Here is a 21,313-nt window from a genome sequence, read left to right as displayed (position 1 = left end):
ATTCTTATATAACCATTATCATGTAATTCTATACTCCCAAGGAGTAGAGGGACCCACATTTAAGTATTACGTGTCTTGTGTTATTGGAACCGATAACCAATCAATATTTTAGGAGGTACTTTTGAGCCTTAGATTACAAATCATGTTACAAAAGAAATTATTTAACTTTAACTTTTTCAGCTTAACAAACGTGCCTATCTTATTCTTTGCGCATTTTAATGATTGAATTATTAATACAATATCTTCAAACCTCAGGTAATTACTTTTACTAGACGAATATTAGAACTACTGCTATCTTATAATGCTGTCCTGTAACATCTACTCCACTCTAAATGAAAGTAAGATTGTATGTGCTTTCAGCGAAAGTTTTCATTCTATGATCTCAAGATGAGAAACAAGACGTTCAGAATAGCTAGTCCTTACAATGACAATAAGGGAAATATGTACTGACCTCTACAAGTGACTATCTGTGAAATGAAGACTTATTACTGGAGTCTGGAGTTTTTTTTAAATGCATGTGCTCATACGCAAATGCATATTTTAAAAGTTGGTACATATTCTAAGGGCATTTGTAACGGTAGTTTTGTGTAGTTTTGTTGGACATTCCTTAAGGAAGTACTTTTCCTATCGTATGGATACTCTTTTCGACGAGTAAGATTCTACATGCTCGAATATTCAGTCCCTTCCCCCTCATGTAGAAAAACGATTTTAATACATGTAGAAGATAATATAATAATTTTATACCGAGATGTAAGATTTTTTAGCTTTAAATGTCTTGGTCGTAGAGTATCTGTAAGAATGTGTTCAAAATGGAAAATATTGAGGTCCGTGCTATCATAAAGTGCTTGCAATTAAAAAAAAAAGATACAGCCAAAAGGCTTGTTATAAACATTATATGAGTTTGTACATCATATCCAACAAGTGGAGATGGAGCTGTGGGTTCAGCCGTGGTAGATAATCATACAAGGGTTCCTATGCAGTAGGCCACCACTAACAATGACCACCGAGGAAAACACTGAGAAGATCATTCAAGTGTTAATGGCAGACACATTAGTTACCACAAGGTATTTGCCCGATTGTCAACACAGCTCATAACATTCTAAGCAATTATTTGTTTATGAAAAAAGTTTTGGTACGATGGCTCCGCCAAGCGTGAATGGTAATTAGGAAAGAAGCAGACTGACATGTTAAGGCAAATTTTGAATATACTGCTACGGGATGACCTGCAACATGGAATTAAAATTATGAACCATTATTACGCTGATTTTATGTCAATATGACTTTAAGATGGGCTGCAATAAAGCAAGGCACGTGGCGTATTGCTGCATCAGGAAAATGCGGTCGTCCACAAGTCCGGTTTTGCAATGGTTCCCAAAATACAGATGAATCAGAGGCTTATACCCCTATTCACCCGACTTACTCCCAACCCACTTCCACTTGTTTCCACACTTGAACCAGTATCTTAGTGGGCAGATTTATCGAGATGACCACGTCCTCATAAAATAACATGTTGAAAATAAAAGTATTTTAATTTCTTTAAATCTTGTTTCGTTGGTGAGAATTAGAGTGTACTGAACGCATTTTGCAACAATCTATCAAACAAAAGAACCCTCGTTACGGTCACATGTCCACACCACCATACACAGACTGAATATTAGGGGTACCTTAAGGAGTGTACCCTCCCGGATAAACACCACCTTCACAAAGACACTTATGTGTCGGATGGGGAGGATTGCGTGGTACAGTGAAACTTAGAGCTGTGTCGGTGATAGTTCACTACCAGAAGGGCCACCCCTACCGAATTGGTCTAAATGGAGAAGCCAGACGAAGAGTGTTCTGGGAGGAGGCAGCAGTTCTCCAGTAGCCAAGTTGACTGAAATCATAGAGATTGGTACGGCAACTTGAACATTAGTACCAGGCGTGGTCAGAGTGACTTTAACGGCTGGGATATTGCGGGGTGGAAGGCAACGGGAAACCACCACTCTATTTTCCCTAGTTTTGCTGGCAACAAAAAGAAAACATATGAACAATGGTCTTTCGCAGGTCAAAATGTAGTTCCGGAGGTAAAATATCCCCCCATTCGGATCTCCGGGAGGGTGATGGCTTGGGAAGAACTATTGGACGAGAAAGTAATAATGGGGAGAAAACAGAGAAAGAAAGACAAGGAAGAACAAAGGTTTAGGATAGGGACATGGAACGTACGTACTATGTTACAGGGAGGAAAATTAGAAAATCTTAAAGAAGAAATGAAACAAAATAATTTAGATTTGGTAGTCGTTTGTGAAGTTAGATGGGAATGTAATGGGGTATTGAACAGCAAGGGATTTAGAATGTTTTACTCAGGTATGAAAAGGGCGGTCATAATGGTGTAGGAATATCTCTTGGAAAGCGCTTAAAGGAGATTGTAGTGAAAGTAGAATTTATTGATGATAGAGTTATGTTGTTAAGACTTAAAGGGAAAACGAAGGATCTAGTGGTGATACAGATATATGTACCAACGACTTCTAACGCAAATGAAGAAGTAGAGGAAAATTATGAGAAAATAGAAGAAATTATAGATAGGGAAAAGAAGGGTGCATGCATAATTCTAATGGGAGATTTCAATGCAGTTGTGGGAAAAGACAGCAAGGTAGTATCGCAAGGCAAATATGGTTTAGGCGAAAGAAATTAAAGGAGAGAGGGGCTGGTGAATTTCTGTAGAGAGAATTCATTAGTAATTGGGAATACTTGGTTTAATCAGCACAAGAGAAGAAGGTATACATGGAAATCACCAATAGACGGTGGAAGATATCAGATAGACTATGTTTTGATTCAGGATAGGTATCGGATTAGCTTAAAGAACGCGAAGACCCTTCACGGGGCTGATATTTTCTCTGATCATAATGTTGTGCTGGCCGAAGTAGATATTCAACTGAAAAATTTAGGCACAAGAAAAGTAGGTAACAAAGTGTTGAATACTGAAAAGTTGAAAAACGAAGAAATAAGAAATCTTTTCGTTAAAAAATTCGAAGAAAAATGTTCAAACGAGGAAAGAATAGGTGCAGGTAGTATCGCACGGTGGGAACATATTAAACGTTGCTTACAGCAGGCTGCAGAAGAAGCAGTAGGTTACCGCGAACACAAAACTGCTAAGAAACCATGGGATACAGAGCAGATGTTGCAGAAAATGAGGGAGAGGAAGATGAGGAAACCGGTTGATACAGAAGAGGGCAGAAAGATGTACATAAAGTTAAATAATGAATTACGAAGAGAAACAGACAGAGCGACGGAAGAGTTTTACAGAAGAAAATGCGAGGACATAGAAGGATTAGAAAGAGTTGGGAAATATGAGGAAATGTACAAGGAGGTGAAATCTATGGAATTTCGGAGGAAACAAGGGGGTATTATGACGGCAGTAGAAAATAAGAATGGGAAGGTAGTCAGCGAGATAAATGAGGTCATAGGAAGGTGGAAAGAATACGTAGAAGACTTATGTGAGAGCAGGGGGTAAACCGTGCAGCCTAAATGTTGAAGTAGAAAATGAAGTAGGCGAGGATGATAAAGAATTTAGTATTCTTAGGGATGAGTTTGAAAAGGGTATTTCCGAGATTAGGAATGGAAAGGCAACCGGAATAGATAACACACCAATCGAATTCATTAAAAATATAGGAGACAAGGGAAAGAAAGAATCGTTCCGACTATGCAATGAAATATTTGAAACAGGAGAATGGCCAAAAGACTTTCTGAAAACGATCATGATACCGATGGCTAAGAAATCGAACCCAAAGAGATATGAGGACTATAGATCAATTAGTCTCATATCTCATTCACCTAAAATTCTGCTCCGAATACTGAACAGAAGGTTATATGAAAGAACAAATAAAGATGTTGAGGAGGAGCAGTTTGGGTTCAGAAGAGGCAAGGGCACAAGAGATGCAATTGGATTATTAAGGGCGATCGGTGAAAGATTTATAGATAAAGGGAAAGAGGTGTATGTTGTATTTATTGATCTAGAAAAGGTTTTTGACCGCGTGAATTGGGAATTGTTGTTGGGAGTTCTAACGAAGATAGGGTTGGAATGGAAAGATACAAGACTCATAAAAAATTTATACATGAACCAACAAGTAAGTGTTAGGATAGGGGAAGAACTGACGAAAGAGAGTGTAATTGGAAGGGGAGTTCGACAATCATGCTGCCTCTCGCCAACACTATTTAATGTCTCTCTAGAAGAGATATTGAAAAAGAGTTTACATGATGATGATGGCATTTCGGTAGGAGTTAGAATGATTAAATGCATAAGATTTGCAGACGATATGGCGCTTGTTGCAGATTCTGAAAAGAAAATCAATAAAATTTTAGAAAAAATGAGAAAGTGCTTTGAAGAATATGGGATGAAAATAAATATTAGAAAGACAAAAGCCCTGGTGATTGGAACGAAGGGGTCTTTTTCAAATATAAAAGTAGGAGGGGAGAAAATAGAACAAGTGAATTCTTTTCGATATTTGGGTAGTATTCTTAGTAATAACATGAAGTGCGAACGTGAAATAAAAGCAAGAATAGGAATGACGAAAGAAGCCTTTAGGAGGAAGGAAAGTCTGTTTTGTGGGACCTTGAATAAAGAGTTGAGAAAAAGACTCATAAAATGCTTCGGGTGGAGTGTTGTACTGCATGGGGCGGAAACGTGGACATTACGTAAAGGTGATGAAAATCGACTGGACGCCTTCGAAATGTGAGTGTGGAGAAGAATGGAAAGAATTAGTTGGTCGAGCAGAAAACGGATGAGAAAAGAACACTTTTAGATATTATTAGGAAGGGGAAGAGAAGCTGATTAGGACATTGCCTAAAAAGAGATTGTATCACGGAGACTACAAATTAATGGATGATATAAAAACAGAAAGATCATACGCGAAGAGGAAGAAGTTAGCGGAGGACCGTGGAGCATGGAAGCTTCTCAGCTGCGGCAAGTGACCTGCCAATAAAGGCAGAATACCTATGATGATGATGATGATTAAGGAGTGTACTGACAACGTTCATAAATTGCCAAATGCTACATCAATCACGTTTGTCTAATATCTGATCCTTGAAAATTAATCATAGCGTCTGTATATACTGTAAATGTGTATAAGCTCGTATTGTATATTATTCTAGAATTTGTACACCATATCTAAATGGAACCGTAATTGTTGCTTTTTTCATTAAAGCAGTGAATGATGGAAAATAATTTCTGGCCTATGTATTAATTTAGCAAACAATGGATAATGTTTGACATTAGAAAATCTTGAAACATCTTTAGATGTGTTCTTTGGAAATTCAATCTGCGCACAGTAAACATTATGAACAAGGGAATCTGAAATGAAAGGACTGTTTCTTATGCAAAATTTTCAAACTTTTCGTTGAATACTTTTATGTGTGCGTCAGGTTTTTAGTGGATATAAATCCGGGCCCTACATATTTTTCTGTTTTTGTATACTACTTTTTATTCATAATTTTAATTCGCATTATATTTGGGTCTCCTCTTCAGATACTTCATATCCAGTTTTTCTCACAGCATTTCCATTTTATCTTAACGTTATATATATATATATATATATATATATATATATATATACTAGCAGCGTTCACCCCGCTTCGCTGCGGTCACCCCGGAACGCAATAAACTTTGTTACTTAGATAATTTTTACTTTTTCGCTTTCAAGTGATATGATAAAAACCATAGAAGATTGCAGTAAATGTTAACATTATATCGCCTGTCATTTATGTTAACCCGCCCCGCTTCGCTGCGGTCACCCCGGAACGCAATAAACTTTGTTACTTAGATAATTTTTACTTTTTCGCTTTCAAGTGATATGATAAAAACCATAGTAGATTGCAGTAAATGTTAACATTATATCGCCTGTCATTTATGTTAACCCGCCGAGTGACACGGTCATGCGGGTTGCATATAAATACGTTTATTTTTACCTATGATGAACTAACAAAGGATTTGTACGTTATGGACACTTGAATGGTCAATTATCTCAAGACACTGGTAATTAAAAATTAAAGTGATATGATAAAAACCATCTAGGGTCCAAATCCTAATAACCCCCCAAAAATGAAAGAAATTGGTTCAGCCGTATTAGCGTGATGAGGGAACAAAGGATTTGTGCGTTCTCTTTTATATATAAGATATATATATATATATATATTATTTATTAACTTGAGAAAGACCTACGATTCGATTATGTGGGAAACAATGTATAACAATCTTACAAAATTTGATATACCGAGAAAAGTTATTTAAACTAATTTACATTATTAAAAAAAAACTGTTATAATGAAAATTTAAAATGAAACAGTAAATATCTATTCTTCGGTACTTTGTTCCCATGATGTACGGCAGGTAATACTAAATCTTCTGCTTTCAGAGGCTCCAGCCTGTCATGTTATGTCACTGTCTTGACGTACGGTACAGCATTCATGCCGTAATTTTTCATATAAACTTATGGACTGTGAGCTGTCTCTCCATACTCCTTGCTCGGTTGCTACATAAATTGATGCACCAATGATGTCTGTTTTTGCTCCTAACCTCCCTTCTCCGCAATTACAGAAGAAATACTTTTTCTAGCTGTTTACTAGTGGGTAACGTTCCCATTATAGCGGACACGTCTCCACGTTGAATGGCCTAGCTTATGCGTTGAATCAGGAAACTTTTTGCTCGATTATCTCCTGATTTAATTGATAGACGGTGGCCGATTTCTTTTATAAATTTGAGGCCTTCTTCATCCCAGGAACCGCTAGACTCAATTGCTATTGCGACAAAGTAACAGTTATCGAGTAGATTGCTATATTTATTCCTTTTTTTCTTTCGCTCTTCGAGCAGCTACGAGTCCAGCTTGTACTGGGGCATATTGTAGGTTGGAGGGGGCATAGGTGTCTGAACATGTGAAGTCCCAAATCAATGCCTTTCCTTTCTTCCAAGGTACTAATGTCATACCATAGGGTCTTTTTCCGTCAGATCGGCTGCATCCAATCGGTTCCCTCACTGCTGGGACCCCTGCTGATATTAATGCTCTTAGTATTATATCATTTACACTTGAATGACGTGGGTGTCTGCCTGCGCTGCTTTTGCACGACAAACCGTGTAATCCTTTTTTATCTACAAAGGTGTTACAAATGGGGCAGTGGTGTGGTTCACATATATCTGCTCCCAACCGTAGTGCAACTGATACTCGAAAACTCTCATTGGATATGTGTAGGGCCAGAGATGGTGATGGTAGAGCTTGAAGCCATGCTCCGTTTTGTGGGGACATGACCGCTAAAAGTCTGGCTTTATCTTCGATGTTATTTGTGGTCGGCAATAAAGAAGCTGCATGGCAATTAACGATGGGCTCGTTCCAAGCCGACTGATTGTTACGATTGTTACGGTCTAACTCAACTAAGTTTGTCCATTTAGCTATGCAGTCCATCACATCTGGATTGGTGGTTTCATCGTTATCACATTGAAGAAGAGAACTAACTATTTGACTTGCACCGTAGAAAGACGCTAAAAAAGACGGAATAGCCATATCTGTGGCGCGACGGATTCCAAGGCCTCCATTTTTGACTGGTAAAGAAGCTTGTATCCAAGAGTTGTTATTAAGAGAACAATTGAGAATGGATTCCAGACCAGTTTTAAGAGTATCGTCATACTTTTCCAATAGGGCATCTTCCTTCCAAGATGGAGAGCATCGGAGGAAATAAAATAATCTCGGCATTCCAAATGAAGCCCTTAACAGATAAAAAGCAGAATGGGCTGAAAGCTTGGAAAGTCGTGACAAAAAAATCTAGTTTGGAGGTTTTGTCTAGTAACATTTTGCTCCGTGCCTCTGTTGAGATAGCTGAACCTAAAAGCTCTGCATTAGTTGGTGTAAGGAGCTGAATACCAGGCGCTGATTTATTAAAGATATCTTAGAGGCTTTTACTTTGTTCTTCTGTAGCACCGAGGAATCCTACTTCGCATTTGGAGCAATTTAGCGATAAGCCAATTGATGATGCATGTGTACGAATGTTGTCTAATGTTTGTAGTATTACGTCTGTATTTCCAGCTATTGTTCCATCATCCAAATACCAGACATTCAGCTCTGCGTTTATATTATTAACAATTGGTTGGAGAGTCATAGCAAACAGTGCTGGACCTAACGGATCACCTTGTTGAACATCTCGCTGTGATAGGTGTTATCTCCTATATATAGGTTGCTTGGTTGATAATAGCATTGAGAGATGTACGCAAAATATGCTGGAAAATTCTTTTTAACAGATAGGAACATGGAATCTCGATTTAATTCATTGAAGGCATTTCTGAAATCGATTTTTAAAAATGATTTCACTTGGGTGTGCTAAGTTGAATAATATGTGCGGGCTGCATGTACTGCTGCTTCCGCCCCAAATGGGACACAGACTCCTAGTTGGTGTGGATATAGTATGTTGATTAGTGATTCGCGCATCTTGTAGCAGATTATTTTGGCCGACAATCGTCTCCAAACATTGCCCACGGCTATTGGCCGAATGACTCTGCTTTTTTTTCCTAAGGGTAAGTAACGACGCACCGAAGAATATCGGTCTCATTGTTGTAGGTACATTTTCCGATATAATGAAGTGTAACAGTTCTCTGATAACATTGATAAGCTGGTCTCTAGATTCATAATCGTGTGATAGAACTAAATCTTTTAGAATTGAAGCTCTGAGGCTATCCATTCCACCGGCGGATCCAGAAGGAAAAGATTTAATTGCTTTCAATAATTCAGTTGATGATACTTTAGTGGCTGATGCTGATGCCTCTGGAGATTCGGGGATGACTAATAAATGTGAGTGAGCTGGATGTTTTGCTCTGAGTGCTTCTAACAATGAATTATCTGGAGTTGCTATCGAGTCTTCAGATGTTAATAGTCTTACTGCTCCTCTAACATCACCATCCGATAGTTTATTTTCAATGTTCTTGCTGTGGATTGATGTGGATTTTCACAAATCACGAACTTTGTATAATTTAATGAATTCGGCTGACAAAGCTTCTCGATGCTTATCCGACCAGTTTCGTAGTCTTTGCTTCACCCATGAGGTGAGGTTGGTAACTTTTTCGGTATATGGAAGAATACAGAGAATCACATAAGGGAAGATTAAAAGATCTAGCCAAGCATCAATACTATTATTATTCGTGACCTTTTGTAGAACTTCACTTAAGAAGTGAGCCATAGCTGGTCTGGCGCCTCGGGGAACTTGTCGGAGTGTGGGAATGTGGGACTTTAAAAAAATTAACAGTTCGCCAATTTTAGCTGTTGAGTCCGTTGAATTTTCATCAATCGCTTCGTGTGTTAATATATTTGAAATATAGGTAATGGCAGTTTTCGCATTGGAGGAAGATAGACTTTTCTTGAGTGATTCGCGGTGGCATCTACTAGTATGTATGGCTAGACCTCGTTGGCTTAGAAAACCCTTATGGCAATATGAACATTGCGCTTCATTTGGCTTGCTAGATGTGTCCAAATTCGGACCTGGATCTTCCTTCTGACAAGAGGCATCCGCATCTTGAATGTTCGTTGCATATTGAACCTCCTCTCCCACTTCTGTTTTTTTGGTAATCTTTCTTTCAGTCATTATTTGTCATGATTGTGCTTATTATATATATAAATGGATATATATAAAGATCTTCTCCTCAATTGGCTTAGTGACCCCGTCTTAATGCTTTAAGGCAATTGGTCGAAAGGTGTCTTTCAGAAAGTCATTGAAAGGAGATAAGCAATTTTTACTTCTGTGGAAATCTACAATACCCCTTTCGCGGGCGAATTTTTTTTTATAATCTCGCAGGCTTTTTGTTAACGTATTTTGTTGATTTCTGACCACATAGAAAAGTAGTTTTCAACCTAATTCCTATCACGACCTCATTTTATGACATTCTCTTTCCAGCGACTCGCTTATAATTTCTGTTTTTTAATAAGCTTGTGTGGGATTTTTGATATGCAGAGTGAGGCAGCGTTCATAGCGTAATTTGACTTGCGTAGTACAATGACGTACTGCATGAATGCGCACCAGCTTGTGCCGCATTCGTGTACTTATGAACTGCCATTTCGAGTGTGACAGTGATATGGAGCGGTGGAGTGCACAACATCGCGCCTTTGCTGTTGAAAGTTATTTCAAGAATAACAACTCTGTTATTGCTACCCAGCGTCTATTTCGGCAACATTTCAACTTGAGAAGTCATGGGAAAGTTCCAGATGAACGGACCATTTTGAAATGGGTACATGCATTTCGAACAACAGGTTCTGTTTGCAATGGCAAACCGGGAAGAAGTGAAAGAACTGTGGGGACACCAGAAGCCGTGGAAAATGTTCGTGCTGCAATATTGCGTAGCCCATAAAGATTTGCTCATCAAACTGTGCATATGTCCGATCGCTCATTCAGGAGAATATTGCACGAAGATCTCCATTTTCACCTATATAAGCTGCAGATTGTTCAGGAAATTAGGCCTCGCGATTGGGTTTCACGAGAAACATTCTGCTTAATCATGCGTGATCTCCTTCGCCAAAATCCACAAATGTTGCAGATGTCAGATGAAGTTCATTTCGAGTTATGTGGTTCAGTGAATAAACAGAATATGCGTCATTGGAGTGATGTAAACCCGCATGAACTGCACATCAAGCCCTTGCACAGTTCTCGTGTCACAGTGTGGTGTGGAGTTGCTTCCTTTGGGATTATTGGCCCTTACTTCTTTGAGGATGACAGCGGTGTGGCTGTAACTGTCACCAGTGAACGTTACCTAAAGATGCTGCAAGACTTCGTTCTTCCCCAATTAGGTATGGTCGATGTGGATGTGGAACAATTATGGTTTCAATAATACGGAGCGACCTCGCATACAGCCATATTTGCATGGATTTCTTGCGACGGACATTTCCAGGTAGAGTAATTTCCAGTTTTGATGACATTTCCTTGCTGCCTCGCTCACCTCATCTTTCATGTGCAGACTTTTTCCTTTGGGACTATCTGGAGCAAGAAGTGTTCCGAACACGTTGTGCCACTGTTCCTGAGTTGAAGAATTGCATCAGAACTACCGTCGGCAATGTCGCAGGGAATACGAGTTATGGAAAGTTTCCAACGCCGCCTAGATGAGTGTGTTGTGCAGAGGGGGCATCATTTGACAGGAGATATATTCAAAAATTAATAAAAAATCGTGATTTCTAATTTGGTCTTAAAAAATTGGACAGTTGTTAAAAAAAGTTATTGAGTATTTTAGATGACTTGGTAGTGTGCGTCACAAAGACTGAACCGGAGATAGCCGCACTAGTGAAATCACGCCATGCTCAGGTATCTCATTAGATTTCAATTTTAATTTTATTTTCATTTGCAGATTTTGTTGCATTTTCATTTTTCTGGTATTTCAATACGTAGTCCTCATTAGTTTCATATCGTACCTATCATTTAAATTGATTTTTAAACAACTCTGCACCTATTGAAAATGTTTGGTAGATCTATTTTTTTTTTTGTGTGTGTTCTTAACAGTATGTATAAAAATAAAATGTGCTTATCAGAACAAAATTCGAAATACTATTTAAAAATGTTTTACTGTATTAGATTCTAATTATATTTATCTCTTCCGCAAATGTTCCTGACCCCCTTAGGGGACGCGATCCTCAAGTTAAGAAATCCTAACCTAATGAATAGTACTTCTTTATGAGCACGTGGCTAATGCTCATGGGCAGCCGCACCGGGGACAAATTGTAATTTTCCCTCTGTATTTTCGAAGAGTGGTTCAATTATTTGAACAATATATCTAAACATTTTATATATATATATATATATATATATATCTGAACAATATATCACGAAACAATAACATACGTTTTATGTAACATCTATGCTGACTAAAGACATTAAACTCTGATTAATTAATCGATATAGGGTACAGAATATTCATTACAGTGAAGTGTTCGTATAAACTGTAAATGTCCAATTTCTTTGATCTTTCTTTGGACAGACATAATTTACAGGACATACAAAATTCATGTCAAAGTATATACTGTTGTAATTGATAGCAGAAAGTTATATCTGGTTATATCTTCGATATCAATGTTAACACTCTTCTTGAAGTACTTCAAATGTAACCATCAATTGCTTTGTATATCAATTGCTTTAATATGTTTAAATTACCATCATTTCTTACTAAAATATTTTATTATTCATATATTAGTTAGCATTACGCCAATTACCGGTATTACAGGTTACCTCAAGCGATGCGCGTGATGACATTTACAAATATGTAGGGGAGAGTTGTATAAAACGGGGACCGCGGTTCAAACAGGGACATGTTGTTTCTACATGATTGGCGCTGCTTACAGCGGCAAGGCTATGCATTATTGTTCAAGACAACGATTACACCATTTTGGGCAGGAATAAAAACATCACTGTACAGTTAGTATGAATGTGTATTGCTTTGAAGTTTTTGGCGAAATATTTTTCGATGTGTCGCCTTTCTACTATTTGACTTACTCTCTCATTACATGTAGAAATAAATTTGGTAAATACACTAATGTATTCATTAGATTTAAGCTATTGTTTACACGTTTCACTTATTGGGTTATATAATCTATGAGCATAGGGAAGCAATGTCTTTCCATGTATGTCACATTCTGCCAAAACGGGGACATAGAAGGTAGTACAAATTGGGGACGTCCCCATTTTAGACGACATGTAACATCATTATAATCTACTTGTAGTTCGCGTATTACAGTCCGCTTGAGGCTGCGTATTACAGTCCAGCACATACTAACACTAGAAGAAAGTCTTTTTGGCCTGACACTATCCGATTTACGTTCTCTTGCGTTCGAGTGAACTGAAGCAAACCGTATTTCCCACTCGTTTAACAGGGACAAGAAGATTGCTGGAAAACACTGGCTTACGGTTTTCTCTGAGGCTCCCTAACCTTTCTTCGCGTGATCCTGAGAAGACATCTATGGTTAGGGCAAAGTTATTTAATCGCGAGACTATCAAAAAATTTTTGATCTATTGGAGTCTTTTTATGAACAATATCATTTCTCTCCGAATGATATTTATAATGTTAACGAGACAGGCATCATGATGGTACCCAATAAGCCGTCTAAAGTGCTTGCACTCTTTGTAAAAAAAAAAAAAAAAAAAAAAAAAAAAGTAGGAGCTTTGACATCATCTGCAAAAGGGGTTTTAGTGACTACAAAAATATGTATAAACACGACTAGTAATTTTGTGCCTGTCATGTTTGTAATTTTGTAAGAAAAGGAATGTAATTTTGTTCTGCTTTCCACTACACATCCCATAGATTACAACTCTGGATGTTAGTTTCATGGCACCTCTAAGTAACTACTATTCTGGAGAAGTAAGGAAATGGTTGATAAATCATTCTGGCCGAAAGTAACCATTTATCAAGTCGAGAAAACTCTTCAATGTAGCTTTTGTAAAGTATCTTCAGTACAATTGGCAGTAAATTGCTTTAAGAAAACTGGAATATACCCCTTCAACAGAGATGCATTTACTGATCACTTACTCACTCTATCTGAGAAGACCGAAAGACCATACGGATCGACAACAACTGCTGAGCTTTCTCAACTTTGTACCTCTGTGCCCATTTGTGTCCTGCCATCAGCTGCAGAACTATCTCAACACTCCACGTATGCGGCTGCCACTTCTCCGACATAAAAATGTTAAACCTTCTCAACCTTCAATATCTAGGATTAATTGGGATCTGGTGGAAAGTTTTTCAAGTTTTCGCATTTCATCAAAATTGCTCATACCTTCACCTAAAGAGCTAAACAGAGTTAAGAAACATAAAAATTATAAAACAAGGAGTAAGACGGTAGTTCTCACTTCCGCACCATCAGTGATGACAATTTTCCGATTCACAAAAACATACTCAACTTATTCCTACATCATTGCTTAGTCAAGATGTGAGGTGGAAAATTTTCTTCTATATCTTTCCGGAAAATTTTCCGTTCTTAAATATCAGTGATTAAGTAACAATTCGTCAGTATTCATAAAATTGATTGAATTCATATATAGAAACGTTAAAAAGTAAAAGATCGTTTGAAGAATCTGAAAATTTTCATGGCTCGGACAATTTTCAGTACGATGTAAGGACTAGTGGAACAATTTTTCATGAATCGAAAAATTGTCTCTCCTGTACAATGAAAATTTTCCGATTCATAAAAGCATACTCCACTTATTCCTACATCGTTGTGCAGTTGAGATGTGAGGTGGAAAATTTTCTGCTATATTTTTCCGGAAAATTTTCCGTTCTTAACAAATATCAGTGATTAAGTAACAATTCGTCAATATTCATAAAATTGATTGAGTTCATGTATAAAAATGTTAAAAAGTGAAAGATCGTTTAAAGAATCTAATAATTTTCATGGCTCAGACAATTTTCAGTACTATGTAGGAACAAGTGGAACAACTTTTCATGAATCGAAAAATTGTCTGTCCTGTACAGTGATGAAAATTTTCCGGAAAATTTTGAAACGGAAAATTTTCCGATTCGTCAAATTATACTCTACTTATTCCTACATCGTTATTTAGCCGTGATGTGAGGTGGAAAATTTTCTTCTATATTTTTCCGGAAAATTTTCCGTTCTTAACAAATATCAATGACCAAGTAACAATTCGTCAATATTCATAAAATCAATTGAATTCATATGAAGAAATGTTAAAAAGTGAAAGATCGTTTAAAGAATCTGAAAATTTTCATGGCTTAGACAATTTTCAGTACTATGTAGGAACAAGTGGAACAATTTTTCATGAATCGAATGAATAAGTAGAGAATGTTTTTATGAATCGGAAAATATTCATGACTTTTAATAAATTGAAATTTTAGATAATAGAATGGGATATTTGTACTCTACGAACTCGAGGTATGTTCTTTGCACTTTGCATACACACACACACACACACAGAGAGAGAGAGAGAGAGAGAGAGAGAGAGTAGTTAAATTGACTTGACTTTGAGTTTAACGTCCTTTCAACAGCGAGACTGTATAAAAAGGTACCAACTGATTAACGTGGAATCCGAACTATATGAGCTCCCACTGGGAATCAAAGCCAGGTTTCCCATGCCAAAGGCGCATATGCTAACCGCTTAGCAACGAAGGAGCTCGCAGAGCAAGAGAGAGAGAGAAACACTGTAAAATTTTATTTCCCAACTTGAAATTGAAAATTTTCCGGTTCCCGAAAGCTAATTGGAAAATTATTTGTTGCTGTCTAACTTTCTTCTGCTGAAATCAAATGTTGTAGCTCTAGGTGCAGTTAAATGTAGTGGAAAATTTAACACCTAACATCATTTTACATAATATCCAAAATTGTCAGGCCTATGAAAAGTGTTTTCCACTTGTTTCTACATCGTGATGAAAATTTTCCGATCTATGAAAATTCCTCTCACTTGTTTCTACAGAGCAATAAAACATTTCGATTCACAAAAAAGTTGTTTTACTTCTTGCTTCAAAATGATGAAAACTTTCCAACTCATAAGAAGTTCTTCAATTTTTTCATATAGGTATAAAATATTTGAATTCATGAAAAACTTGTTCCTACATAGTACCGAAAATTGTCTGAACCATGAAAATTTTCAGATTCTTTAAACGATCTTTCACTTTTTAATATTTGTATACATGAATTCAATCAATTTCATGATTGCTGAGGAATTCTTACTTGATTACTGATATTTTTTTTTAGAACGGAAAATTTTCCGGAAAAATATAGCGGAAAATTTTCCACCTCACATCACTACTCACCATACAAAGTTGAATTAGAAGCACAAGAAAAACGAAAGGAAGAAAATAAGAAAAATCTACAGAAAGTTTGCTAAATAAGACTAATCCTAGGATCTACTAGTAAATAACGAAAAGTGAGCAAGCGTATTGAAATGAAAAGTGAGATCTTGTCTGATAAGAGTTATACTCTTAGAGATCCGAAATCAAAGAAAATTAAACTCAAGACGGAAACAATACTATCTTCATCGTCGGAAGAGGAAGAGAGTTCTGATGTGGCTTGTGGTTTTTGCAACGGACTCTATAGTCATTCAAAAGCAAAAGAAGGATGGATTAGGTATTCTGGCTGCAATGGGTGGGCACACGATGCTTGTTTTAACGTGGACGAAAAGGATGATATATCTGTTTGTGACTTTTGTAGCACGTAAAGTTTAAATTGTTGCTTATTAGACAAAAGTATTTTACTTCTAATTAGTTTTATTTAGTACGAAAATCTCATTTTTATTTCTTTTTTGATTAATTATAAACAAGATATTTGTAAACTAGATATGTGTATAAGATATAAACAAGTTGTAAACAAGATGTAAAAAGTTTTAAGCAAGATATTTGTAAGTTTTGAAAGTATTTGGTAAGTTTTTAAAGGCAACCCCATTTTACCCGACTAGTAGTATAAAACGGGGACTTTCACCCTTTTTCAGTTTCCCTTATTTTTTATTAAAATAAACACTCTTATGATACAAAAAGGCCTGTTTCATGGTAGCCAACATTCCACTGAATGTTTTGATTTATATCTAGCAATTTTATCATTGATAGTTTTGGTGTTATGTACTAAAATATATAAGGGTCCCCATTTTGTACAACTTTCCCCTATTTGATTTTACAATAAAATATATTAACAATAATATCGTATTGTTTATAATACCTGATAAATCATAGATTGCTATTTGCCATACATTGTTGTCTTCTCTTAGTAACGAGAATGACTCGTTATTAAATATTTTAACTTTATATGTGCAGAAGCCTGGAAGAAATAACTGGGAAACGTAGCCTAGTGTTGACTCGATCTACATTTCCTTCAGTTGGCAAGTGGGCAGCTCACACCATCAGTAACATTCATTCTACGTGGGAGGATCTCAAATATAGCATAGTTTGTACGTATTAACTTTAAGCATTCTTACTGTTATGAAATTTTAGCCGTTTGTAATTCAGGAAGTATTTAAAAGAGTTTATGTCAATTTCTCATAAATTCTTTTAAAACGTTAAATTGCAATTCTTGTAGGTAATACCTGATAAAGTGAAATAATATTCTGAGCATTCGATATTCTCTCGTAGCCCAAAGAAGAATGATAAACGAAACTTAATGATATTGAAAATTTTAGTGGTAAATAACAAAATAGCTCTAAACCCACGGACACGATTTTGTGCATCATAAATTCGCATGATCTGAAATTGAATCTGAAATCCTCAGTGAAGGAAAACGCTTTACCACTTTCTGCGCATGGTGCAAATATACTTCTTTTTATATAGGATATATTTATTTTTGATTTATGAATAAGCTTATACAGTAGCATTGAAATATATTAGAAAAACTTCCTACGTGCATTAGTTTCTTTACATATTAGCAGTTAATTATTGTACTTTGAGTGAGAAGTCTTAACATCTCTATACTTAATATTTTTGTGATAAAATTACCCCTACTAATGAGTTAATGTGGCTCAGTAACACTATTGTCAGGAGTTAGCAAATTAATGACAGTAATACGAATATAATTAATATGTATTCCATATGTAATTAACGGGTGAACTAGTAGTTAGCAGTATCCCTAAGCTTACATAGTTCAATAATTATTGATGTTCAAATATGTAAACTCTCTATGTCAAAGCATTCAAGTGTGAAAATTTTACATTTACAATTTTATTTATTAAACTGTCCCAAGTCACTTCAACTGTAATGATCGGCACAATGATTGTGATACTTGCTTATTACTTATGACGATTAATCTTCTTTCATCATAACTTCCTGTTCAAGCAATGTTGAATTTCAACCTTTTTGGAATACCGTTTATTGGGGCTGACATCTGTGGAACCTTTGGCGATGCTGAGGAAGAACTCTGTGAAAGATGGATGGAGGCAGGAGCATTTTATCCGTTGGCCAGGAATCACAACTCTAACGGAACAGCAGATCAGGACCCATGTGTTTGGCCATAGTCAGTGGCTTTATCCGGCAGAAACGCTCTAGAAATCAGATACAAACTTCTACCTTATTTTTACACATTGTTCTATCAAGCTACTTCCAATGGATACACCGTTGTTCGGCCGCTGTTTCATGAGTAAGTTTACATACTTAAAGTTTTAGTTTAATTCTAATATGTATGTCAATGATAAAGGTTGAAAATGCATATATCCTGCTTGGATATAGTGGTACATAACCTACATGTCTCTATTTTCTTCAGGTTTCCGTCAGACAGAACTTTATTAGATATTGATGAGCAGTTTCTTCTGGGCCCTGCACTTCTCATTTCTCCAGTTCTCAGTCAGCAATCCACCAGCGTCATAATTACGTTCCCAGAAGGAATTTGGTATAATTATCATACGGTGAGTAGGCAAACTTGGTTTGGAAATATATAATAGATGTAATAGTGAAGGAAAAATGTTGTGTTCATAGATATGAAGTTGACATTAATGCACAATGGTTAACCTACCTTGTCTCTAACGAAATGACTAAGTCACTCGTCCTTTCTACTCCATGCGACTGCACAGTAACAAAGAGCAGTGGTTTATTGTAAAGTAGTAGCGGTGTTTCGACCTTCTAGCAATGTAGTTTGTTAAACATTCAAATGAAGGGAGATTGTATTGTGTGACAGAATCAGTGAGGACTTCTGTGGACTTGGTGTGAATCTACTATCATACAGAACGGTGAGAATATGGAAGAATACCTTAAGCGATGAGCGCGAGTACGTTAAACATGGTTAAGTGAAAAAGTAAGCAAGGTTACCACGTTACTGGTAATTGATTGTCATGATAGAGTTCTTCAGTCTTTTGGTAATATCCTGTGGTCAGATGAAGCGTGTCAGATGATTTATATGAAGAGTGTTGTTAACCAGCCTATTTTTATTAATGAGTAGAGGAGGATCCGAGTGTGGTTTGATGAAAAAAAGCCAAAATCACCCAAAGGTTACAGTGTGGTGCGGCATGACATACACGGCAGTTGTGAGTCAATACGTCATTAGCGACTCAATAAATGTAAAACGGTACTTTGCTATGCGTGAAGATTATATTCACGGTATTGAATTCAAGGGAATAATTACAAAGATATAACCTTTATGCAAGATGGGCTCCTCTTTATTTCGCACATCCTGTTCGTGTGTGTTTCGACATCAATTTCGCACAGCTTTGGTTCCGACGTCGAGGCACTTAAATGGCCAGTAAGGAATCCTGATCTAACGCTCTGTGACTTTCTTCTCTGGTTGGTGGGCCAAAGAAGAATTTTATCGCACGAAAACCAAAATTGTTGATGGGTTGGATTAGCGAATTCGCCAAACTCTTGGAAACGTACCACTGGTGAATGTGCAAAAGTCTAACGCAAACATCCCCACCCGTTTACGAATCCTGGTGGATATTTGTAGTGCTTATGTGGAATTCTAGCAATGCATAACATTTCTACCATTGTAAGAAACGAAATGCTTTTTTTGGTTTATTGAAAATTGATAAGTATTAGAAAGTTATTAACAATTTTCAATAGAGAGTTAATTTCCACCCACCCTGGGGTTCAAATACAGGGTGGCGCATAAGACACGCATTGGTTTGAATAGTGTATAACTTTCCTGTGTAGAAATGCATGTAGTTATTCCTGTTCCAGATATATGATTGAAAAATATGAAAACAGGTGCAAAAATTAAGTGACCGCCACTTGTAGTCTCACAAGTCTCACAGAAAGTGGTTCTTTTCATTACATTGTGCATAAGTTTGCGAAGAATTCCTAGCTGTAACATCGCAAGATTTTCTCCATTTCGGTATTAGTTTAAACAAAATCAAAAGAAGACTCTCTCGTCTTGTGAGTTATTGGATCTGAAAAGATTGTGAAGTAAATAGTTTCAACACTGCGTCATTGATTTTGGGTGCCGATATTCACAGAATACGGCTGTCAGTGATAAGTAAGCTAACATATTGTATCGCCATATTAATTATGCGCATCAGTTTCTGCTTTTGTTAATCCCATTTCCTGTTCAATAAATAAAATCTTTTGTACTATGGTAAAAGATCTTCTGTCTTTCAACAACCATTTTGATCAACATCTGACTTCTGAGAACTAATAAGAAAGTTAATGGGAATCCAAACCAACTACTGTACGTTATGCTCGCCGGCATATAGTAGAAATGGCAGCTTCAGTCCTAATCTGGCCGACTTCATGAGTTCACAAGCTGTGTTCTGAATTAACTGAGTGCGTTCACGCGTGGGGGAAATTGTTAATGTTGTCGCTTTTGTCTCTGGAAAGCCGAATTTAATCCTCGATATTCATAACTCAAACCTTGTTTTCGTTTCTTCAAAGTGTAACTTCACTTTCACTGCTAATGTTACATGTGATAAGAGTGTGAACCTATAACTTTAAGGAGAATTGAAATTAACCACATGAAATTTTACTGAGTATCGAAATCAATCCCAGGTGTTCTGTACCTCTTTTCTTTACTATGCTTAATAGGGATATTGAAGACAAATCAATATACTGCATATGTATATTTACTTAATGATAGCGATGTTATTTTTTACTTTCAGGGAAAATCAGTCACGGGACCTCAAACAAAACTTGAGTTGAACGTTTCACGAACTGACATTCCTCTTCATATTCGGGGAGGATATATCTTGCCTACGCAGGAACCTGCTAACAATACCAAGTATAGGTATGGCTGATTCTACTATGTCAAACATGTTAACGAGCTTTCTAATTAATTCCAATTTTCTCTAGGCATTTAGACTTCCAGCTGTTAGCACTTTCTCTAATACATATTGAAACCTATTATAATATTTCCATTTCAAGTGTGCCCTCGAAAAAAATGTGATACACACTTCGTGCCCACCTACAGCACCCTCTTATGGAGTAAATCTTTTCATTACTCTGATTAGAGAAGTGAATGATCTCGGCTCTGTTGCCCATTTGTCATTCAGTCGTGTGGTCTTGGCGAGTGAAGATCGTAGGCTACCTAAAATGGCTAACAAGACAGTCTACAGCGAAGCTCATGAAATTATTCAATTTTGCAATTTTATCCGTCAGGGGGTGAGGTTAGATTTACATCGAAGTTGCACCACAAGCACGAGACGTAATGCCATATGTTATTATCATGGGGACGAAGGTGGAATAAAACGAGCCCTGATGTTCTTGTAACCCCCTTCGCTTGCTGAACTAGGTTTTGTAACATGAGTAAATAACTTTTTTTTAAAAATCAATAAAGTTGTATGTGCAAGGTGAACTAATTACCATGTGACATTAAATCACGACAATTACGCAATATCAATGTAAATTTAACTACACCCACATCCCAGCTATTGAAAGATCTTGGTCACAGCAGCTTGTTCCTCGTCTTTCTGGGCAGGTACGGCA

General features: G+C 36.8%; 1 protein-coding gene across 1 annotated transcript in view; it reads left to right on the top strand.

Annotated features, from left to right (window-relative positions):
* LOC145672638 (putative maltase-glucoamylase 2) overlaps window positions 1–21,313 on the top strand; it is a 246,467-nt gene that overhangs the window by 199,125 nt on the left and 26,029 nt on the right. Inside the window, 4 exon segments of the mRNA XM_081741799.1 lie at window positions 16,736–16,869; window positions 17,747–18,047; window positions 18,171–18,312; window positions 20,491–20,615. Of these exon segments, the coding sequence (XP_081597925.1) occupies window positions 16,736–16,869; window positions 17,747–18,047; window positions 18,171–18,312; window positions 20,491–20,615 (702 nt within the window).

This window comes from Thermobia domestica, chromosome 16 (assembly GCF_964235325.1).
Source record: "Thermobia domestica chromosome 16, izTheDome1.hap1.1, whole genome shotgun sequence".
Classification (NCBI taxonomy): Eukaryota; Metazoa; Arthropoda; class Insecta; order Zygentoma; family Lepismatidae; genus Thermobia; species Thermobia domestica.
Note: the sequence above shows the minus strand (reverse complement) of the source record. Positions and strands in the feature narration are given on the sequence as shown.